Source organism: Aspergillus welwitschiae (genome assembly GCF_003344945.1).
Source record: "Aspergillus welwitschiae strain CBS 139.54b unplaced genomic scaffold BDQ94scaffold_39, whole genome shotgun sequence".
Taxonomy (NCBI): domain Eukaryota; kingdom Fungi; phylum Ascomycota; class Eurotiomycetes; order Eurotiales; family Aspergillaceae; genus Aspergillus; species Aspergillus welwitschiae.
The window spans coordinates 270,385-286,518 of NW_020798733.1; the positions used below are offsets into that span (position 1 = coordinate 270,385).

At 48.5% G+C, this 16,134-nt stretch overlaps 8 protein-coding genes across 8 annotated transcripts; 3 read left to right on the forward strand and 5 right to left on the reverse strand.

Annotated features, from left to right (window-relative positions):
* Positions 1-278: 278 nt before the first annotated feature.
* tma22 (putative RNA binding protein Tma22) lies at positions 279-1,575 on the forward strand. Its single transcript, XM_026776746.1, has 4 exons — positions 279-485; positions 575-594; positions 752-839; positions 924-1,575. Exons 1-4 carry the CDS (start codon positions 422-424, stop codon positions 1,343-1,345), a joined length of 594 nt encoding a protein of 197 aa, XP_026622175.1. The 5' UTR covers positions 279-421; the 3' UTR covers positions 1,346-1,575.
* On the reverse strand, positions 1,306-3,258 carry BDQ94DRAFT_87610 (uncharacterized protein). The gene is made up of 2 exons (XM_026776745.1): positions 2,302-3,258; positions 1,306-2,245 (listed from the first exon to the last, which is right to left on the reverse strand). The coding sequence occupies exons 1-2, from the start codon at positions 2,904-2,906 to the stop codon at positions 1,519-1,521; spliced, it is 1,332 nt and encodes a 443-aa protein (XP_026622176.1). The 5' UTR covers positions 2,907-3,258; the 3' UTR covers positions 1,306-1,518.
* On the reverse strand, positions 2,993-3,760 carry BDQ94DRAFT_87599 (uncharacterized protein). The gene has a single exon (XM_026776744.1). The coding sequence runs from the start codon at positions 3,190-3,192 to the stop codon at positions 3,022-3,024; it is 171 nt and encodes a 56-aa protein (XP_026622177.1). The 5' UTR covers positions 3,193-3,760; the 3' UTR covers positions 2,993-3,021.
* Positions 3,290-4,250, reverse strand: BDQ94DRAFT_151089 (CGR1 family protein). Its single transcript, XM_026767699.1, has 3 exons — positions 4,044-4,250; positions 3,815-3,960; positions 3,290-3,751 (listed from the first exon to the last, which is right to left on the reverse strand). The coding sequence occupies exons 1-3, from the start codon at positions 4,093-4,095 to the stop codon at positions 3,611-3,613; spliced, it is 339 nt and encodes a 112-aa protein (XP_026622178.1). The 5' UTR covers positions 4,096-4,250; the 3' UTR covers positions 3,290-3,610.
* Positions 4,251-4,686: 436 nt separating this feature from the next.
* amcA (putative mitochondrial ornithine carrier protein AmcA/Ort1) lies at positions 4,687-6,344 on the forward strand. Its single transcript, XM_026776747.1, has 2 exons — positions 4,687-4,883; positions 4,948-6,344. The coding sequence occupies exons 1-2, from the start codon at positions 4,773-4,775 to the stop codon at positions 5,824-5,826; spliced, it is 990 nt and encodes a 329-aa protein (XP_026622179.1). The 5' UTR covers positions 4,687-4,772; the 3' UTR covers positions 5,827-6,344.
* A 1-nt stretch (position 6,345) lies between these two features.
* On the forward strand, positions 6,346-7,632 carry BDQ94DRAFT_87628 (cytidine deaminase). The gene is made up of 5 exons (XM_026776748.1): positions 6,346-6,683; positions 6,761-6,894; positions 7,025-7,110; positions 7,319-7,400; positions 7,475-7,632. Exons 1-5 carry the CDS (start codon positions 6,599-6,601, stop codon positions 7,514-7,516), a joined length of 429 nt encoding a protein of 142 aa, XP_026622180.1. The 5' UTR covers positions 6,346-6,598; the 3' UTR covers positions 7,517-7,632.
* Positions 7,633-8,138: 506 nt separating this feature from the next.
* Positions 8,139-13,079, reverse strand: BDQ94DRAFT_182663 (vacuolar protein sorting/targeting protein 10). The gene is made up of 2 exons (XM_026774214.1): positions 9,106-13,079; positions 8,139-9,016 (listed from the first exon to the last, which is right to left on the reverse strand). Exons 1-2 carry the CDS (start codon positions 12,915-12,917, stop codon positions 8,377-8,379), a joined length of 4,452 nt encoding a protein of 1,483 aa, XP_026622181.1. The 5' UTR covers positions 12,918-13,079; the 3' UTR covers positions 8,139-8,376.
* Positions 13,080-14,258: 1,179 nt separating this feature from the next.
* Positions 14,259-15,207, reverse strand: BDQ94DRAFT_182667 (uncharacterized protein). Its single transcript, XM_026774215.1, has one exon. It carries the CDS (start codon positions 15,169-15,171, stop codon positions 14,275-14,277), a length of 897 nt encoding a protein of 298 aa, XP_026622182.1. The 5' UTR covers positions 15,172-15,207; the 3' UTR covers positions 14,259-14,274.
* Positions 15,208-16,134: the final 927 nt, after the last annotated feature.

Below are 16,134 nucleotides of genomic sequence, written 5' to 3' on the forward strand. Positions count from 1 at the left end.
AACCAACTAGTATAGTAGGCATGACACCAAGACGTTCCCAACACTCATTTCTGTCTCCTAATAAACAAATCCAAGAATTCTATCCTCCCAACCCCAAAATATCTCTTCTTCATACAAGAACATAGCATGAATCACATGATAGATAGATAGATATAGATAGGTAGGTAGCTACCCAAAATGGCCTAGCCCCAAAAACCAAACCGCAACCCACCAGGAAATACGTACATCCAGACCCGACCCCGCGCTCATTCAGAGGCGGTCGACAGCGGCGGCGGCGGGAGGGGCCTACCTAATATCGCGCGAACGAGATTTTGTGTCCAGATAGATCGATTCATAGTGACTTGAATAACTACACCTCATAGCTTTATCCCCGGAACACAGTCCTAAAAAGGTCCATTCTTATTTTTCTAAGTTCATCACAATGGCCGAAGTCGCCCAACCGGTTCCTGCTGAGTCGCAGGCCAAGCATGTTGTTTACTGTGGAGGTACGTCGTCTCTTCTCGTCTCTGCTATCGCTTTGATAGCGATGTTTCCGAAGGGAATTAAAATTTAACTGATCGTCTGATGTGAACAGTTTGCACATTGCCTCCGGAGGTACGCTTACATATATACATACACCCTATGCACTCGATGTTAAGGCCCATCTTCATCTGCGAGGACGAAGCCACTCTGCTCCTTCCAGCAATATATTATTTATACCCTCCAAAGAGGCATATGGCAGCCAGCTAACCTCGAATCCGGAATCATCTAGTACTGTGAATTCGGTGGCACGGCCAAGAAATGCGAGGAATGGTTGAAGGACGCTCATCCGGACATGTACCAGTCGTTATATTCTGAGGGTTCGTTGTTATTTCCCTCTTCTTCTCGGCTTTCCCGGGTGTTCAGCTCAGCTCGCTAACTTACGATCTATTTGTCTTATGTAGAGGCCCTCAACTCTAATCTCGCTACATTGTCGGTATCGGCTCGGGAGCGCGCAGCTAAGGATGCGGCGAAGAAGGAGGCCAAGGCTGCTGCGGCTGAGGCGCGCGATGCTGAGCGGAAGGCGGCGTCTAAGGTACAGATTAAGCGGGTTGAGCGGAACAAGCGGAAACATGTTACTGTTATTACGGGGTTGGATATATATGGGTTGGAGAATAAGAAGATCGCTAAGGATCTGGGCAAGAAGTTCGCTACTGGTTCTTCAATGACTAGGTCTGCGGGTGGAACTGAGGAAATTACCGTGCAGGGTGATGTAAGTGATGATGTTAAGGAATGGCTGCTCGAGGTATACGGGAAGGAGATCCCGGAGGCCAATATTGAGCTCATTGAGGATAAGAAGAAGAAGAAGGCGACTGAAGCGCCCTGAGGTATTATCAATGGGCCGATGATTGCATAATGTACAAAAATGCTATGCTTGGGGGACAGTCTGGGTATCATGACATTATTTATGGTTTACACATTAGATCAACGGAGATACGACAGTCTCGAGGCTGGCCTTGAAAATTGTCCTGAATCTCGGTATTAGAAACTCCAGCGCGCTCATAGCTCATCAAATATCGTCAGTGGGTCTGGATCAGTAGTCCTGACGTTGGTATCATCTCTGGTAGCCGTCGCTACGACGGGAACTGATCCTCCAGAGGGCCGGTTAGTATGGCGATAAGGGAGATTCCGCAGAGATCGTGGCCAAGCTTCCCTGGAGCTATCTGACTCTGCCCCACGGTCATTCTCCAGAGGTAGAGCATGCGACGAATTTGTCAGAAACAACGCTTGCGAAGGTAATCCGGAAGAGTCCGGGCCCATCACAGTTGGCCAATTTTGAATCGCAATGGCGAGGAGAACTGCAAGCATACCAGCTACCACCACAGTCCAGAAGACCCGAAGGCGGCGATTAACTCGTGACTGCCATTCTAGTTCTTTCTTATCCCAGCGATCAATTTCATGGCGCATTGCCGCGAGCCGATTGTTAAGTCCCTCGGCCCTCTGTCGCCCCGTCTTCATGCGATCTTCCAACGTCTTAATCCTCTCTAATTGGGGCTGAAACTCTTTTAATTCCCCCATTTGTTTCCGGATTTCCTTGTCCAAGCCCGATGTCTCCCGCTGGAAGTCGTCAAAAAGGGCAGAGGTAGAACTAGAAAGCTCCTGGAATGACGCGATAGTAGAATTCAATGCGGCAAGCTTCTCCAGGAGGTTGTAGTACGTATAATCCAGTCTACGGGTGATATCCGTTGCAAGGGTCCCGATCATTGACAGGGCAGACCGTAAATACCTGTCATCAAACCAGTCAAAATCATCCCAGATGTGAACAGACAACAGTCGACTTACTCCTCCCCTTGTTTTCGTTTACTCTTCACCTGCTCCAGGTCTTCCATCGACCGTATCTCTTGACGCCTAATGGGACCAAGCTTGTTGCTCGGGTCTATGACATCAAGCAAACTGCCCTTTCGGCTCCCACTACCCAATGCTGCGGTGGAATCCGAGCTCCAGCGCGACCAGGTTGTCTCCTGCGTTATGGGTCTAAGCAAGCCATCGTCGGCATCATTGTCCTTTTCCTTAGTACCGGACCATGTTGGCAAGAGACCTCTGGAACCAGCGGACGATGCGAGGTTGTTCATTCTTCGGTGAAACCGAAAGTCGCCGGATTTACTGTGCTTGTGCTTGTGCTTCGAACGGGATTTAGACTTCGCGCGATCTGAGCGGGTAGTGTCGAAGGTCAGATGATGGTGGTGATGCTTTTCTCCAGTAAGACCGGGAGGTTGAGACACTTCGCGACCATGATGATTCTGGCCGAGTTGGAGACTTCCGCTATGGTCGCTGGTGGCACTGGAGGGCTGCAAGCTGGGTGGTGCTGGTTTCTGGCTTCCGGCGGCTCCAGAGCCATGGGCCGGTGGGTAAGGAGCGGACAGCTGTTTGGACGGTTGGGAAACCATGGCGGGCAGGAAGGATCCAGGTCAGTGAACCCTCTCCACTTTCCTTGCACGCCCTGACCCGATAACGCTGCTCAACGCGTTGGTCAACTGGACGGTCGGTTTCTGAAGATGTTTTCTATCGGTCGTACGACTCGCTAGCAGAAGTGAAACACAACGTGGTTGAACGTGATGCCAAGCGCTGATCCATGCGCTGGCCGATCGAAGGCATCGGCCCCTGATCCCGCAAAGGATCAGCAGGCCTCGGAATATATATACTGTGATTCGAGTATGCAGTACATCCGAGCATAATGTCTCTAAGAAAAGAAAAAACCTGTAATTTCTCCTTTAATGTGTATTGCCTGGCTTTTCTCTAGAGCTACTATTATGGTGTGTTATGATGGATAGGTCAGAAACCGAGTCGATAGTCCGGTATATTCAACGTGGTATATACTATTCTGAGAAATTGATTTCTAACTCCACGGTCGCCAGCGAACTCCACTTGTCATGAAACAGTAGCCATCAATCGGCAATAATTCCCAAACCCGGTAAGAAAGGAAACATGGTGTGAAGGTGAATGATACAGAAAGTTTCCGGCGTGGGGGTACATCAGCCACCACTCGAACGAGATGTAGACGGGTTAGTTAACAACAGCAGAGGCGAAAAGGTGGGAGAGGAAAGAAGATGGGAGAATAATGAAAGAGATGAAGGAGCACAGCTGACTGCAATCAAGAATTCAGCAACTTGTTGCGCTTTTCGCGGCGCTTCAGGCGCTCGACTCGCTTGCGGTGCATTTTCTCTGCCATCTTCTCGTAGCGTTCCTTTTCCTCCTTAGCGGCTCGACGATCCTTGATTCTTTGAATATGCGCCTAGGTAATTGTCAGCAAGATTAACATGATCTTCCCCGAGATATGTCACAGGTCGTATCCTACCTGTCTTTCTGCTTCCTTTTCTTCCTTCAACTCCTTCTCGTGTTCCTTCACGGCTTCATGGTGCTTGCGTGCTTCGAGTCGCTTAGCGTAGGAGGTCATGCCCGCAGTAGGGCGGAACGGCTTCTTGGTGTCATGCCAGTTTTTTCCTGCGGGTCCGAGAAGCGAAAAGCATTAGCAACAGTTATTTTCGAAGGCCAGGGAAAAAAAAGTGGGGTAGCTAATTTCATACCATTTTTCCGCATGCCCTTGATGGGGGCAGCAGCTGAAGGCGCGGAAGACATGCGGACCGAGGGTAGGCAGAGCCAAACGAGCCGATCGACCAGTTTGGGGGGTGGTGTTGGGATGTGAAAGAAGAGAGAAAAGAAAAGAGAGATTCCAGACGGGATGATGATGGAATTCTCTTAGCTCTCCGCTGCCCTCTTTTTTTTTCGGGGCCTCCGAGTTTTGAGGAAAAAGTTATCTTAGACCGATCAGATAACCGGATCTCGGCAGAAGTGGTGCGCCGAGCCCCGTCTGGTATGGAATTGAGGGATTTGTCGGCGAGAAGTCTGACGGATCACACTCGACTAGTTGCAGCATTCGCCGCAATCAGCCAACCGCCGCGAAGTCTACCCACCCCACCCATCGCTCATATCCCGATTTCCCCTGCCCCCTTGGCCTTTGGGCTCGTGTTCCGTTTTACTGGCAAGCGATGTTCGCTCTCTCTTAATTTATCGCGCGTGGTTCGGGCACACCTCCAAGCAAAACCCCTCGTCGAGTCACCACCACACCGCCCCATCTCCCTGAAAGCCTTTAAATACTCGTTAGACCGTTCTCTTCCTCGAACAGCTCGCGAAATTACAATGCTCTCTCGATAAGACTTGCCTATCCTTTCTCCCCCCACTGTCTCTTTCCTTGCATACCCCCGTCAAAGTCCTGTCGTGTAACCCGAGCTCAACTGCTCATCCACCTTTCCCTGATGGCGGCCGCCGAACATGCGATAGCAATCAATGATGATATTTCAATGGAGCTGCCTACACTCCCGCCCAACCAGGGCCTTGAGGCCTTCAAAGATATCGTGTTCGGGTCGGTAAGTTATAACCATTGTGCCCAACCATGTGGTCGTGGACTTGACTGACATTTGACCACACTAGGCTGCAGGAATGGCAGGCAAAGTGATCGAGTACCCTTTTGATACAGTCAAAGTTCGGCTCCAATCTCAACCGGATCATCTTCCTCTCAGATACAAAGGTCCCTTGGATTGTTTTCGTCAATCTTTCCAAGCAGATGGCCTACGCGGGCTCTACCGGGGCATTAGCGCTCCCATGGCAGGTGCTGCCATTGAGAATAGCTGCTTGTTCTTTAGCTACCGTTTGATTCAAGATATATTGAAGGCCACTGTCTACTCTCCTGCTGATGATCTCCCTTTCTCGGCACTGGTCTTCAGCGGCGCCGCGTCTGGGTCTATCACTTCCCTTGCCCTTACCCCCGTTGAGCTCATCAAGTGCAAGATGCAAGTTCCCCTTACGGCGTCTGGCGGAAACGCTCCCGGTCCATTGACTCTGATAGCCACTGTCTTCCGTCAAGATGGTCTCCTAGGCTTTTGGCGCGGACAGTTGGGAACACTGATTCGTGAGACTGGTGGCGGTGCTGCATGGTTCGGTGGCTATGAGGGGGTATCTGCACTGTTCCGCGCATACCGTGCCCCATCCGCAGAGCTCAAGGAAGATGGAACATCATCTGATTCCATTCCTATCTACCAGAAGATGATTGCAGGTGCCGCGGCAGGCGTCAGCTACAATTTCCTTTTCTACCCTGCCGATACGATCAAATCGCGCATGCAAACAGAGGATGTTACGCGAGGAGCATACAACGGCGAACGGCAGACATTTTGGGGAGTTGCCAAAGCCCTGTGGAGGCAGCAAGGACTAAGAGCTCTGTACCGAGGCTGTGGCATCACCTGCGCTCGATCAGCCCCCAGCTCCGCCTTCATCTTCACCGTCTATGAGGGACTACGGAATCATTTTGCCTGATTTTCAGCTTCCTCTTACCTCGTTTTCTCTTTTTCTCTTTCATCTCTATCACCCTTTCTTTAACTCTGTCACATCCCGGTTCCCTTTTCCTTTCCCCCGACATTCGTCGGATGCTTCTTGTCTATAAAGTTTCCGGTTGAGGCGCTTTCGTATGATACCTACAGTCATGTTCCGAGTTAGACTCCAACATCTTCTTTTGAGACCATCAATCTGGTATTGGTGCAAAGGAAAAGAGTGTTGATCTGTTTACAATTTTTTTGCTGTTCATTATTACTTCGTGTCTATGAATCTTATCTATCTTCAGTTTGTTGAATTTCGCTTTATTTTTTGTTGATATAGAGGTGTGTGCGGGGATCCCGAAAAGGCATTTGACGATTTCTTGAGTGATGACATCATGGATAATATCGGGTGGGAGTCGATACAACCCTGAAACACTGGCAGCCGAGGTTACAGAAAAGCACCTAGATTAGATAAATTTTGAAGATTTAATATAGATAATTTTGGTTATCCGTGTTATCATCATTATCGTGAGTCACACTGAGACAAGTCAATCCTCGCGATAAGAGAGGGGTTGTGGAAACATGAACAACAACAATAACAACAACAAATACGGGCATTTTTTCCGGTCCAGATGACCTCTTCCCCGCGCAGTAACAACTCCTACTACATCCATCCGTATATCTATCGACCCGCTCGCTACCTGTCAACTTCGTTGGACTTTCATCCTTGGATATAGACCCATCCAGCCATCCAGCTAGACAAAGGAAAAATCATGGTACACGCCGCCGACCACCTGTCTGCCCAAGAGCTCGAGACGCTCTCCACCAAGGCCATCGCCGCCAAGGACACCGCATACTGTAAGTCAGCCAGTCCACTGGAGAAAAAGCCGCCGTATCTTCAGAATTAACCAATGCGACATCAATAACACCAACAGGCCCCTACTCAAAGTTCCGTGTTGGCGCATGCATTTTGACCGAGTCGGGCGAATTCGTCCAGGGCGCCAATGTTGAAAATGCCTCTTATCCTGTTGGAACTTGTGCGGAGCGAGTAGCTTTTGGAAGTGCGATTGTAAGCTATCAACTCTACACCTCTTTTTCTTTTAATCTCTGGGTCTAGTACTTGCTGTACCTTGCACATGTCAGAAATCAACTGAAGAAAATCACTCATGCATTTGCTTACTCGTCGGACTGCTTTGCAGGTGGCCGGGCATCGCAACTTCAAGGCCATTGCCGTTGCGACTGACATCAAACCTCCCGCTTCACCATGCGGCATGTGTAGACAGTTGTACGTATCGTTCTCTACCCCCTGGCCCTGGTTTTTCGATTTTTAAGCTGTACCCGCGAATAGCTTGCAAAAAGAAGACAAGCGACCACTCAATCCATCCATTAATGATTGATTGGCTACCCGGAGATTTCTATAATTCCCTCATCCCAATAATGCGACAACAAACCACGCACGTACCTGGCTAACAACAATGATTTGTGTATCTCAGTATGAGTGAATTTACCACCCCAGAGTTCCCTATCTTTATGTATGATGGTGAGGGGAACTATACTCTTACTACAATGGGAGAGGTAATATATTGAGCCAATCCTTCCAACCATTCTGTTCTGAATCAGTGGCTGACTGATGACTTGTTCGCATCCAGCTCCTACCGAGCTCGTTCGGCCCGAGTGATTTCACTCATTGATCATTAAACCATGTCACTAGTCTTGATTTGCTTGATCACCAGTCGGTTGCCATTGTGGAGTAAAGCAGGGTGATTGGCATATGTAAGTTGGTGGGTGATCCTATTTTTTCAGTGTCTTGTTTGTTATTTTGATGTTGGCGCTGTCGTGTTCGGTGTGTTCGTTGGGATTCACCGCGGGGGAGGGTGTTGGTAGGTGGTTGGCTTGCTCAGGGGGGCTGATTCTAGGGGGAGATGATGGTCATGATGCTGAGCTACGCTCTCTTTTTTTTGTGGTTAAGCATCCAGAATAAACGATGCTTCCCTTTCGAGGTGAATGTACGCGTAGTACAAGGTAATATAATATGCTCGCTCATATGGATTCAAGGGGCTGTTCGGGCTTGCATCACATGCATGATTACCAGCGTCTTATTGAAGATTCGTCGTCATTCAGCGCCTCTTTCATGAAGGGGAGCAAATTTCAGTTAAGAGACTAAATTCTCTGCGGGGTCGGTGTCTCAATTTGTACCATGCCATGCAATCCTTTGAACTTCCTGCCCGGCTCCAGGAGGTAATACCTGTCTCCTTAGGTCATCTTGTTACTACTACGACTTCAAATGTAATGGTTCGAGTTGCTTGGGTTGTTCCCGGAACTGGCATATTTTCGTAAATTCCAGAATATTGCAAGATACCCATTAGCACTGTTTCTGCTTCACCTCTATGGCAAGCAAATTATATAGGCGATTTAAATAAAGAAAAGAAAGATGTGGGACGCAAAAGACGCATACATAGAGACACATTTCAATACATGACGTTCTCATAATAAAACATAACCTCATGGGCCCGACACGGTGGACGGACAGGTGCCAGGACGAGCCATAGTATTACAGCTCTTCCTCTTCATCCGCTTCGAGATCTTCCACACCAAGAAGCTCATCCTCGTCATCAACAACACCAGTGTAGTGGCCGCGCCTGGCGGCAAATGATCCGCGAGACGCATAAGGCCTGGAGTAGCCCCGGTTGCGTCCTAGGCGCACATATCCGCTCGCGCTCCGCCAGAGACTTGTAGCTAACAGTGGGAGAGCCTTTATGACGGCCACCGCACCCGCAATTATGGTAACCGGGATGGTGATGAGCAGAGAATCTCGCGAAAGCAGACCCTGGGAGGTACCAACATTCTCTCCAAGCCGAATTTGGCCAAACTTGCCGTCCCACCTAGTATAGCCATAGTAACCGACAGCGCTTGCTACAGCAATAGGGATGACGATCGCGAAGAAGAGACCTGCGCCGCTTATCCCATGCTTCTTCTTATACTCTTCCTCTCTGTTTGGGCAAGGCTTGGAAACAATATGATCCATTTCCCGTCCACCCTGACACGTTGATTGGGGGAGACGCCGATATCCTGAGGGTTCCCAATATTGATATGCTTCAGGGTCTTCTCTGCATACAGCCATGGCATCAGGAGGAGCGAGTCCTTGAACAAGGGCACAGCTGCCATCACTCTGAGGCTCGTAGTTGTAGTCACTGCATCTGGATCAGTAATTGCACCATTTACAAGTATAAAGTAGCGCTTAATGAAAGTTAAGGGAGGGCAGTTGACGGGGAATACTTACCATTCAAAGTCAGCCCTTGTACAGGGGCAGTTCTCTCCGATACTGTGAACATGAGGTTCACGCCAGTCGTTCCAACATTGGGCTGACGGTTTCTTCCGATGATATTGCTCAACATGACCAAACAGGCAATTATCACTTTGGAACGGATGCTTCGGTTCCCAGAGGTAATAATCATGGCTCTCGGCACTATTTTCGTCCAATTTACACGAGGAGGAACGGAGCCCACTGAAGTCAACACTTACTGTCGCGAGCTTATCTTGGTAATCCGATTTCAGTTCTTTGCCCCAGAGAAGAAAGCTCTTGGACGTGTCGGACGGTACGGTGGAGATATCATCAATCTGCATCTCCACGTCCGAGAAGACAAAGTCTAACCACGTGTCTCCCTCGTCAAGGCTGTAGTAAAGAGTTTTGGTCGGCTTCGACTCAGGCACGATCACAATCAAGGAGCCGGCATCACCAAACTCCCAGATGTACCTGCCCTTCTTGACCGACTTCCATGTGAAGCCAGCATCCCGGGTTATGAACGTATCGGCTTCGTCTTCGCCACCGAGGTGGTCACCAACGTTGCCGACTCCGAGCATCAAGCCGATTGCTGAACTGGACGAAAACGTGTCCCGCTCATCCCTACGTTCTGTATAGCCGTGAAGGTGGAGCGAACAGCCAGGAACGCCTTCTCCTTCCACAGAACACCCAAAGTCCTTGCCCTCTGCATCCTTATTTGGGGGAGAAAGCAAGGTCCATTGCCCTCCATCATTGTGCGTAATCATTGTCCTTAACTTTTTCGGCTCCCCATCTGACAGCTTATTCACGTTACTGACAACGTTTGCAACTGCCACGCCTTCTATACCTTGCATCTTCTCAAAGTCGACATAACCCCGAAAATTTCGATTCACTGCACCAAGGCTGAGCACATAGGAAGTTCCGTTGCTATTACTCTTGATAATCGATCCGTACTCGGCCCCCTCTGAGTTACTTACTGTAACATGCAGAAAAACGGCGTGAGTAGAACTCTCAAGCACAGTATATGCCGTTTGGACAGGGACGTTGACATTTGGAGGAAATTTTGCCTCCGCAAATGTCTCACCATCGACACTGCTGCTCGCGACCAAAGAGTCTGGCTTTTCTGTATCTCGAGACGCCACAACAATGAACTCGGACATGGTGGCATAGTTGATGACATCTCTGAAATGGACGGTCGAGTCTGAAAACCAGTTCTTACTGGATACCAGTTGTAGTCGGTTGTTTCTGTTCTCATTCTCGAATTGCTCGCAGAATATGAGGTTCGTGCTATCTTTGCGGCCTTCCCTGCTTTCGAATTCACACTTTTGAACATAGCGTTGCAGCAGCTCCCAATTGTCCCCGCGGTTTTTACTGATGTAGGCGTTGGAGTGACAATCACCAGATCCGCAATCAACAGCCCCTGTCCAGATCAGCCAGTCTTGATATTGGGGATGGAACGTGAGGGTTGGAAGGCGTTCTTCAGTTGGAGGCGCTGGTGCATCGAAAGGCTTGAATGACTGGCCACGATCAACAGTCCAAAAGCCCTCCGCACCGTCCGTCAAGAGAAAAGCACCATCACTGTTGTACGGGTGAGGAACGATTCTGTTGATAGCTTCTCCTTTCAGTGGCTGCTTCCATGTCTTCCCATGATCATGTGATACATAGAGCGCACGTTCACTGGTGAGCATAACAATCGTCTCGTCATTGCCAGAACTGCTTGACTGACGTTCTAGGTAATAATAGGCGCTGAATTGCCTTGCATCAAAGTATTGTTTTTCCACGCTGATTTCGCCAGATGTGGGTACATTGCCTGCATCCTTGCAACGCCACTCAACATCGTGATCCAGATTCTTACCGCCATCACGGATGCAAGTGTCACCTGGTATCAGTCTCCAACCAGACGGTCCCATGAAGGTATCATCGGGGTTCTTGCACCCTTCTGGAGGCACCGGTAGTAGGGCCGGGATGCAACTCTTCCCATCCTCGCTGCCTTTGAATTCACATTCAAAGTCTTCTGCCGTACATTTGCATGGCTCCATAATCGGCTGAGGATCTTTGAACTCCTCATCCACGAAGCAGTCAGCATTCGCCTTTCTGCGGCGGAAGAATTGTTTATGACCCATCAAGCAGTCTGGCTCGCCGTTTTCGTCTAGTCTAGCTGGCCACTTCTCAAAGTCATCTTCTTCGCATTTCCGCTCATGCAATCCCTTGAAGTCGATGGAATAGACAATGAATCCGCTTTCCTCGTTTTGCTTGCCGACTAGTAAAAATCTTAGACTCGTGGAGTCCGGTGTCGTTGTGACCATAGTAGGATATATCTTATGTTCGATCTCCACTGATCCCCATTCTTTGCCATGGTCAAGAGAAAAGCTGATCTTGTTGGATTTGCCCTTGTCGCTGATTGCCATAACCACAGCTCCTTGGTCGCCAAATTCGTACTTATGCGGCCCGTCAAGGGCATGACGCCAAGTCACACCAGCATCGTCTGAAATATAAAGATCGCCATCGCTGTATTTTTGAAGGTGATCACCTGTATTGCCGATTCCCATGACTAATCCTGGTGCTGGACTTGAGAATACCCGGCCGATATTGGCGAACGTAGTCACGGAATGTAAATGTAAATTCTTGTCACCAACCTTGAGAGGCTGGAAACTTCGCCCATCATCGAAACTTATTCTACTGATGACCTTTTTCGCTTGCCCGGACTTAACCTCTTTCGGGTTTTTCACCGTATTGACCATAACTATGCCTTGAATACCAGCAATCTTCTCGAAATCGACAGTCCCTTCCATATCGCGATTGGTGTGTTCAATATTACGGCTGAAGAATGTGCCGTTCGAATTGGAAGTGAATAGGACACCCATGTTGCTAGATGGGCTAGTCAGGACGTCTACCTGCAGGCTATAGTTGGTGCTCTCCAACATTGTATACGCGTCCTGCTCTATCCGATGTCCATCGAATTCGGCTCGATGCCAGGTATTCGTATCCGTTGTCACAAACAAGGCAAGCTCTTCTGTTCCTTTGGATTTGACGGCGGCCACGATGAACTTCTTGACAGCGGCTGTGCTAATGACGCCGGAGACAGGCCGGCCCTCATGTAAGTTCACCTCTGTGCCTTCGATGTTACTAACGAAGTAATCATCCGAGTATACCAAGCGGTTGGCGTGTCCAAAGGGCACCTTCAACCCAGGGACGACACACAGTGATCTGTCCTTCAACTCTTGGTTCAAATCCATATCTTCGGCGAAGTGAGGGTGCCCAACTGCCCAGGAGCACCCCGCCGCACTCTCCCGCAACAGCCTAACGGTCTTGAAATCATCAGTTGTGTAGTACGACCTCACAATGCAGAAGAACCCGGCACACTCTTCGCTTTGATATATGACTTTACTCGAGTCCCATCCATGAAAAACAAGGGGCGGGTGCTGTAAGGCCGGCTGGTCGCCTATATCGAACGATCTCCACGTCTTGGCCTGATCTGTGGTGACCAAGTGATGTCCGTCAACACCGAGAGCATAGGCCTTATTCTTGTCGAATGGGTGCTGTCGTATGAAAACAACCGGTTGTGTCACTCTACCATCCTCGCTGCTAGCCACGTCTTCCCATTCCTCTCCACCGTCGAAAGACTGTTTGAATTCTCCATTTTTCAAGCTCATAAGAACAGTTTCCGAGTCCTCAAAATAGAAGAGAGAAAAGGGTTCGTGTTCAAGCTTGGTTGCCGTGACCTTCGGTTGATCGGATTTCTTCGCAGAGCTTTGCTGGGGAATGAGAGCCACCAAAAGGCAGCTCACCAGCAGGAGCCATCGGAAGATCATGGCCGTAAAGTACGACACATTTGAAGGGAGGAAGAGCTTATAACCGGCAAATGCGGCCGGATAATTGCTTTGAATTAGAGTCCCTGCCGAGAACACAGATTTTGCAAGTTGATTATATGATGTGTCCTTTGTGATGTGAATAGGTAGTCAGAAGTAAAGGACGTTCGGGTTGATGAACAAGCAGGGAAGAATGTCTCAATGATCACTGCAGCTGCGTGGCCGCAGGGAAGCTCCACGGTCACGTGGGAAGCATGCTTATCGAAGCACGTCTAGACCTCGGTTTCAGCCGGGCGCTTGACGTATGGAGTAGATGAACCCTGACCCAGAGTTGGCCGGATCCGGGGTCTTTGAAAACGTTGGTTCATTTCCTGGAACCATGCGACATTGACGACCATTTGCCGTTGCAGTTTAATCACACTATAATACAGTATGAATTGACTTGAGCTATCCAGTGGCCTCCCTAATGTCACGGTATCTAGGTACCCTTTCTTGAAAGTAATTGAATTAATATAGACATCATGATGTCTAAGCTTCTAGTGATGCTTCTCCTTTTGTAGGACCGGTCAGAGTTCCGACAACTGTATTCTTGAGCAGGGTATAGCAAGGGTTGTCATCGTAGAGATAATCTTCGAGTGTACCAATATAATCAGGGTTCAGTTCACTGCCACATTCCGATCATATTTGAAGACCAAAAATTAGCTATCCAGGGTTTTCTTATGGAAAGAATTTAATGCGATAGGAGCCCAATTTGCATACAGCGAGACAACCCCTAGTGGCCCAATCTCGGAAGTTAAACCGCGAAGGTATTACGTTGAATAAGATATTGCTTTTTAGTCCTTTAGGTATGGGGTTGTGCTTATAGTAAGTTACTAAACCGCTTTCATGGCCTATAAACTAATGTACTATTAGCCTGGCACCAATACTATGTTAGGGTGCTAAATAATTCTCCCTCGTCTCATACAAGCAAGGGTACAGTGTATCATAACAAGACGGAATGTACTGGTACAAGGGAGATGAGAACCAATCTGGAGAATGAAATTGGCGGCCTGGCATAACAGTGACTGTGTCTTAGTGATGCTTTTCGATGTAGACGAGAAGTAGCCTACAATATTGTAACCCGAGCAAAGTCCAAAGAAAACAATGTCTAAAGCCTTAAGACTGAATAACTGAGAGGATGACCATACACTAATGCTAGTGGTACTCTCAAAAGAAGGCAGCAGTAGCTCAGCACGCAAATTGGACGGAGGACAAGATTTCATAGAGCACAGTAAGGGGGAAGACTACAATACTTAAGACGTAAAAAGGTAACGATATAACATAGTCAATCATAAAATATATTACATCCGCAGTTCCAGTCTTATTTCCATACCCTAAGCTTGCACCATACAGTTCTCATTCTGTGTCGGATGTTTTCATCAGCATTGCAAATATGTGGGTTTCCTTCTGCTGAATGTGACTCGATAGACATCGGGGTACCTGATGGAACATCTTCCCAGTAGCTTGTTCGAAGATCAGGCCGTGTCAACGTCATCTTTAGTGTCATTTCGCGATTGTTTGGATCAAGCCGCTTGCCACTTCCCCTATCGACAGCACAAAATTGTTGCGTATCACTCAGCGAGATAGACTTGTTTGAGATGGGAGGTCCCAAGAGCTGGGACGGCTGTACGGCGTCAGATATAGTACCATCGGTCTCCGTGCAGAGGTCTGCATTCTGAGCCACAGCTGTATATAGCTTTCTCCTATTATTTTGTGGCTTTAAGCTCTGCTTCGGTAAACTGGGACGCACTGATGTTGTGCCATCAGCCGGAGTCGGGAAGCCGAATTCAATGGCTTCGTCAAAATTATGCGGGGATGCTAGGTAGAGTCGCAATTTGAGGCGCGCTTCTGGGTCCTGGTAATGTTGAGCACCCGGATCAATGCTGCAAAAGGATGATTGAGAAGCATGATGGCCTTGTGCTTGGCTCGATAGCGGACGAGATTTCGATTCTCGAATGAGAAGATTGGTTAAGAAGGAGGACGTGACGGGAGATTGGCTAGAATGGCGGTGGTTCTTGTGCGAAGCAGTGAATGATGGTTGTCGAATGAAAGTGGCAGAATTCAATGACAATGTCCTCCTGATGCAAGGTCTTTTCAGTTTTCGGTGTGGCATCTTCATCGGTGAGTTGACAGTATGGGTGATATCCTTATCGAGGGCAAGATCAAGGTCATGCTCCTCACCGAACCACCGCAAGGCATCGCCAGGAAAGTCATCCATGTCGACGCAGAATTACTAGTACATGGAACAAGTGAGAAATAATATTGTACTCCGAAGGAGGCGTTGCTGTGCCTCTATTGTCTAATGCTGACTGATCTCTGGCGTCTGAAATTGCCAAATGTCGACAAGACAGGCTTAGTGGTATAGGAGGCGTTTTGTGAGTTGCACAGGGCTTAGAAAGAGTATCATTTCCTATCCAAACCTCTACGGGATAGAGTGAAGGAACACATGTGCTCCAAGGTTCCGTTAGAGTTCTAAACTAGCCTCTCTGGGCAACTAGTGTTGGTTAGGCTTGAATGCATTCATCAAGCGAATCGAAGAAGTTAAGCTCGCAAAAGCTAGTCTCAATAGTGAGGGCATCGCCGAGTCATTGCAGCTTATGCCGTGCAGAGAAATAAGTTTAAAAAAACAATAATATTAGAACGCAGACCCTATACATGAGCGCATACTAGCGCTCTACTAGTCAAATTTTCTGATCACGAACGTCGCCCATCAGCTCGAGCGAAGGGTTGCAATCAATATAAGTGAGCTGGTATTTCTGGAACGGAAAGATGTCCATGTTTGCACAACAAGGTCTCTGTAGAGGGAATAAACTGATAAAACGCGGTGCTATTGTTTTCAAAACTTCGAGCGAAGAGTAATACCGGATGGGACCTGCTACTCCGCACAAGTACGGATTATCTACCAAGGATTTTAGAAGTGTAACTTGTCTCCAATAGTATCAAAATAGCGCTGGAATTAGTAGGAATTCTTAGCAGATCAAGGGGCTTACCCTGTTAATGGGTAACACTATCTACAGGGCTACTTCGGTTACATGGACTAGATATCTAGCTTTTGCTAATCACCAAGTGGGTCTCATGGACGAAATGATTGTATGCGGGCATCATTATACCGCAGTAGCACGGGGACACAAGTATACTGTAGTGTGGAGAAATCTGTACCGAATTACATGTCTAGGTACGG

Excerpts from the sequence above, each read along its gene's own strand:
- tma22 (XM_026776746.1), top strand. The coding sequence starts at position 422 with ATGGCCGAAGTCGCCCAACCGGTTCCTGCTGAGTCGCAGGCCAAGCAT. Across the intron at positions 595-751 it reads TTTGCACATTGCCTCCGGAG|TACTGTGAATTCGGTGGCAC; the intron begins GTACGCTTACAT and ends GGAATCATCTAG. Across the intron at positions 840-923 it reads CCAGTCGTTATATTCTGAGG|AGGCCCTCAACTCTAATCTC; the intron begins GTTCGTTGTTAT and ends TGTCTTATGTAG.
- BDQ94DRAFT_87610 (XM_026776745.1), bottom strand. The coding sequence starts at position 2,906 with ATGGTTTCCCAACCGTCCAAACAGCTGTCCGCTCCTTACCCACCGGCC. Across the intron at positions 2,246-2,301 it reads AAACGAAAACAAGGGGAGGA|GTATTTACGGTCTGCCCTGT; the intron begins GTAAGTCGACTG and ends GTTTGATGACAG.
- BDQ94DRAFT_182667 (XM_026774215.1), bottom strand. The coding sequence starts at position 15,171 with ATGGATGACTTTCCTGGCGATGCCTTGCGGTGGTTCGGTGAGGAGCAT.
- BDQ94DRAFT_151089 (XM_026767699.1), bottom strand. The coding sequence starts at position 4,095 with ATGTCTTCCGCGCCTTCAGCTGCTGCCCCCATCAAGGGCATGCGGAAA. Across the intron at positions 3,961-4,043 it reads CAAGGGCATGCGGAAAAATG|GAAAAAACTGGCATGACACC; the intron begins GTATGAAATTAG and ends TCGGACCCGCAG. Across the intron at positions 3,752-3,814 it reads AAAAGGAAGCAGAAAGACAG|GCGCATATTCAAAGAATCAA; the intron begins GTAGGATACGAC and ends ACAATTACCTAG.
- BDQ94DRAFT_87599 (XM_026776744.1), bottom strand. The coding sequence starts at position 3,192 with ATGCTCGGATGTACTGCATACTCGAATCACAGTATATATATTCCGAGG.
- amcA (XM_026776747.1), top strand. The coding sequence starts at position 4,773 with ATGGCGGCCGCCGAACATGCGATAGCAATCAATGATGATATTTCAATG. Across the intron at positions 4,884-4,947 it reads AAGATATCGTGTTCGGGTCG|GCTGCAGGAATGGCAGGCAA; the intron begins GTAAGTTATAAC and ends TGACCACACTAG.
- BDQ94DRAFT_182663 (XM_026774214.1), bottom strand. The coding sequence starts at position 12,917 with ATGATCTTCCGATGGCTCCTGCTGGTGAGCTGCCTTTTGGTGGCTCTC. Across the intron at positions 9,017-9,105 it reads ACAAGGGCTGACTTTGAATG|TGACTACAACTACGAGCCTC; the intron begins GTAAGTATTCCC and ends ATCCAGATGCAG.
- BDQ94DRAFT_87628 (XM_026776748.1), top strand. The coding sequence starts at position 6,599 with ATGGTACACGCCGCCGACCACCTGTCTGCCCAAGAGCTCGAGACGCTC. Across the intron at positions 7,111-7,318 it reads TGCGGCATGTGTAGACAGTT|TATGAGTGAATTTACCACCC; the intron begins GTACGTATCGTT and ends TGTGTATCTCAG. Across the intron at positions 7,401-7,474 it reads CTCTTACTACAATGGGAGAG|CTCCTACCGAGCTCGTTCGG; the intron begins GTAATATATTGA and ends GTTCGCATCCAG.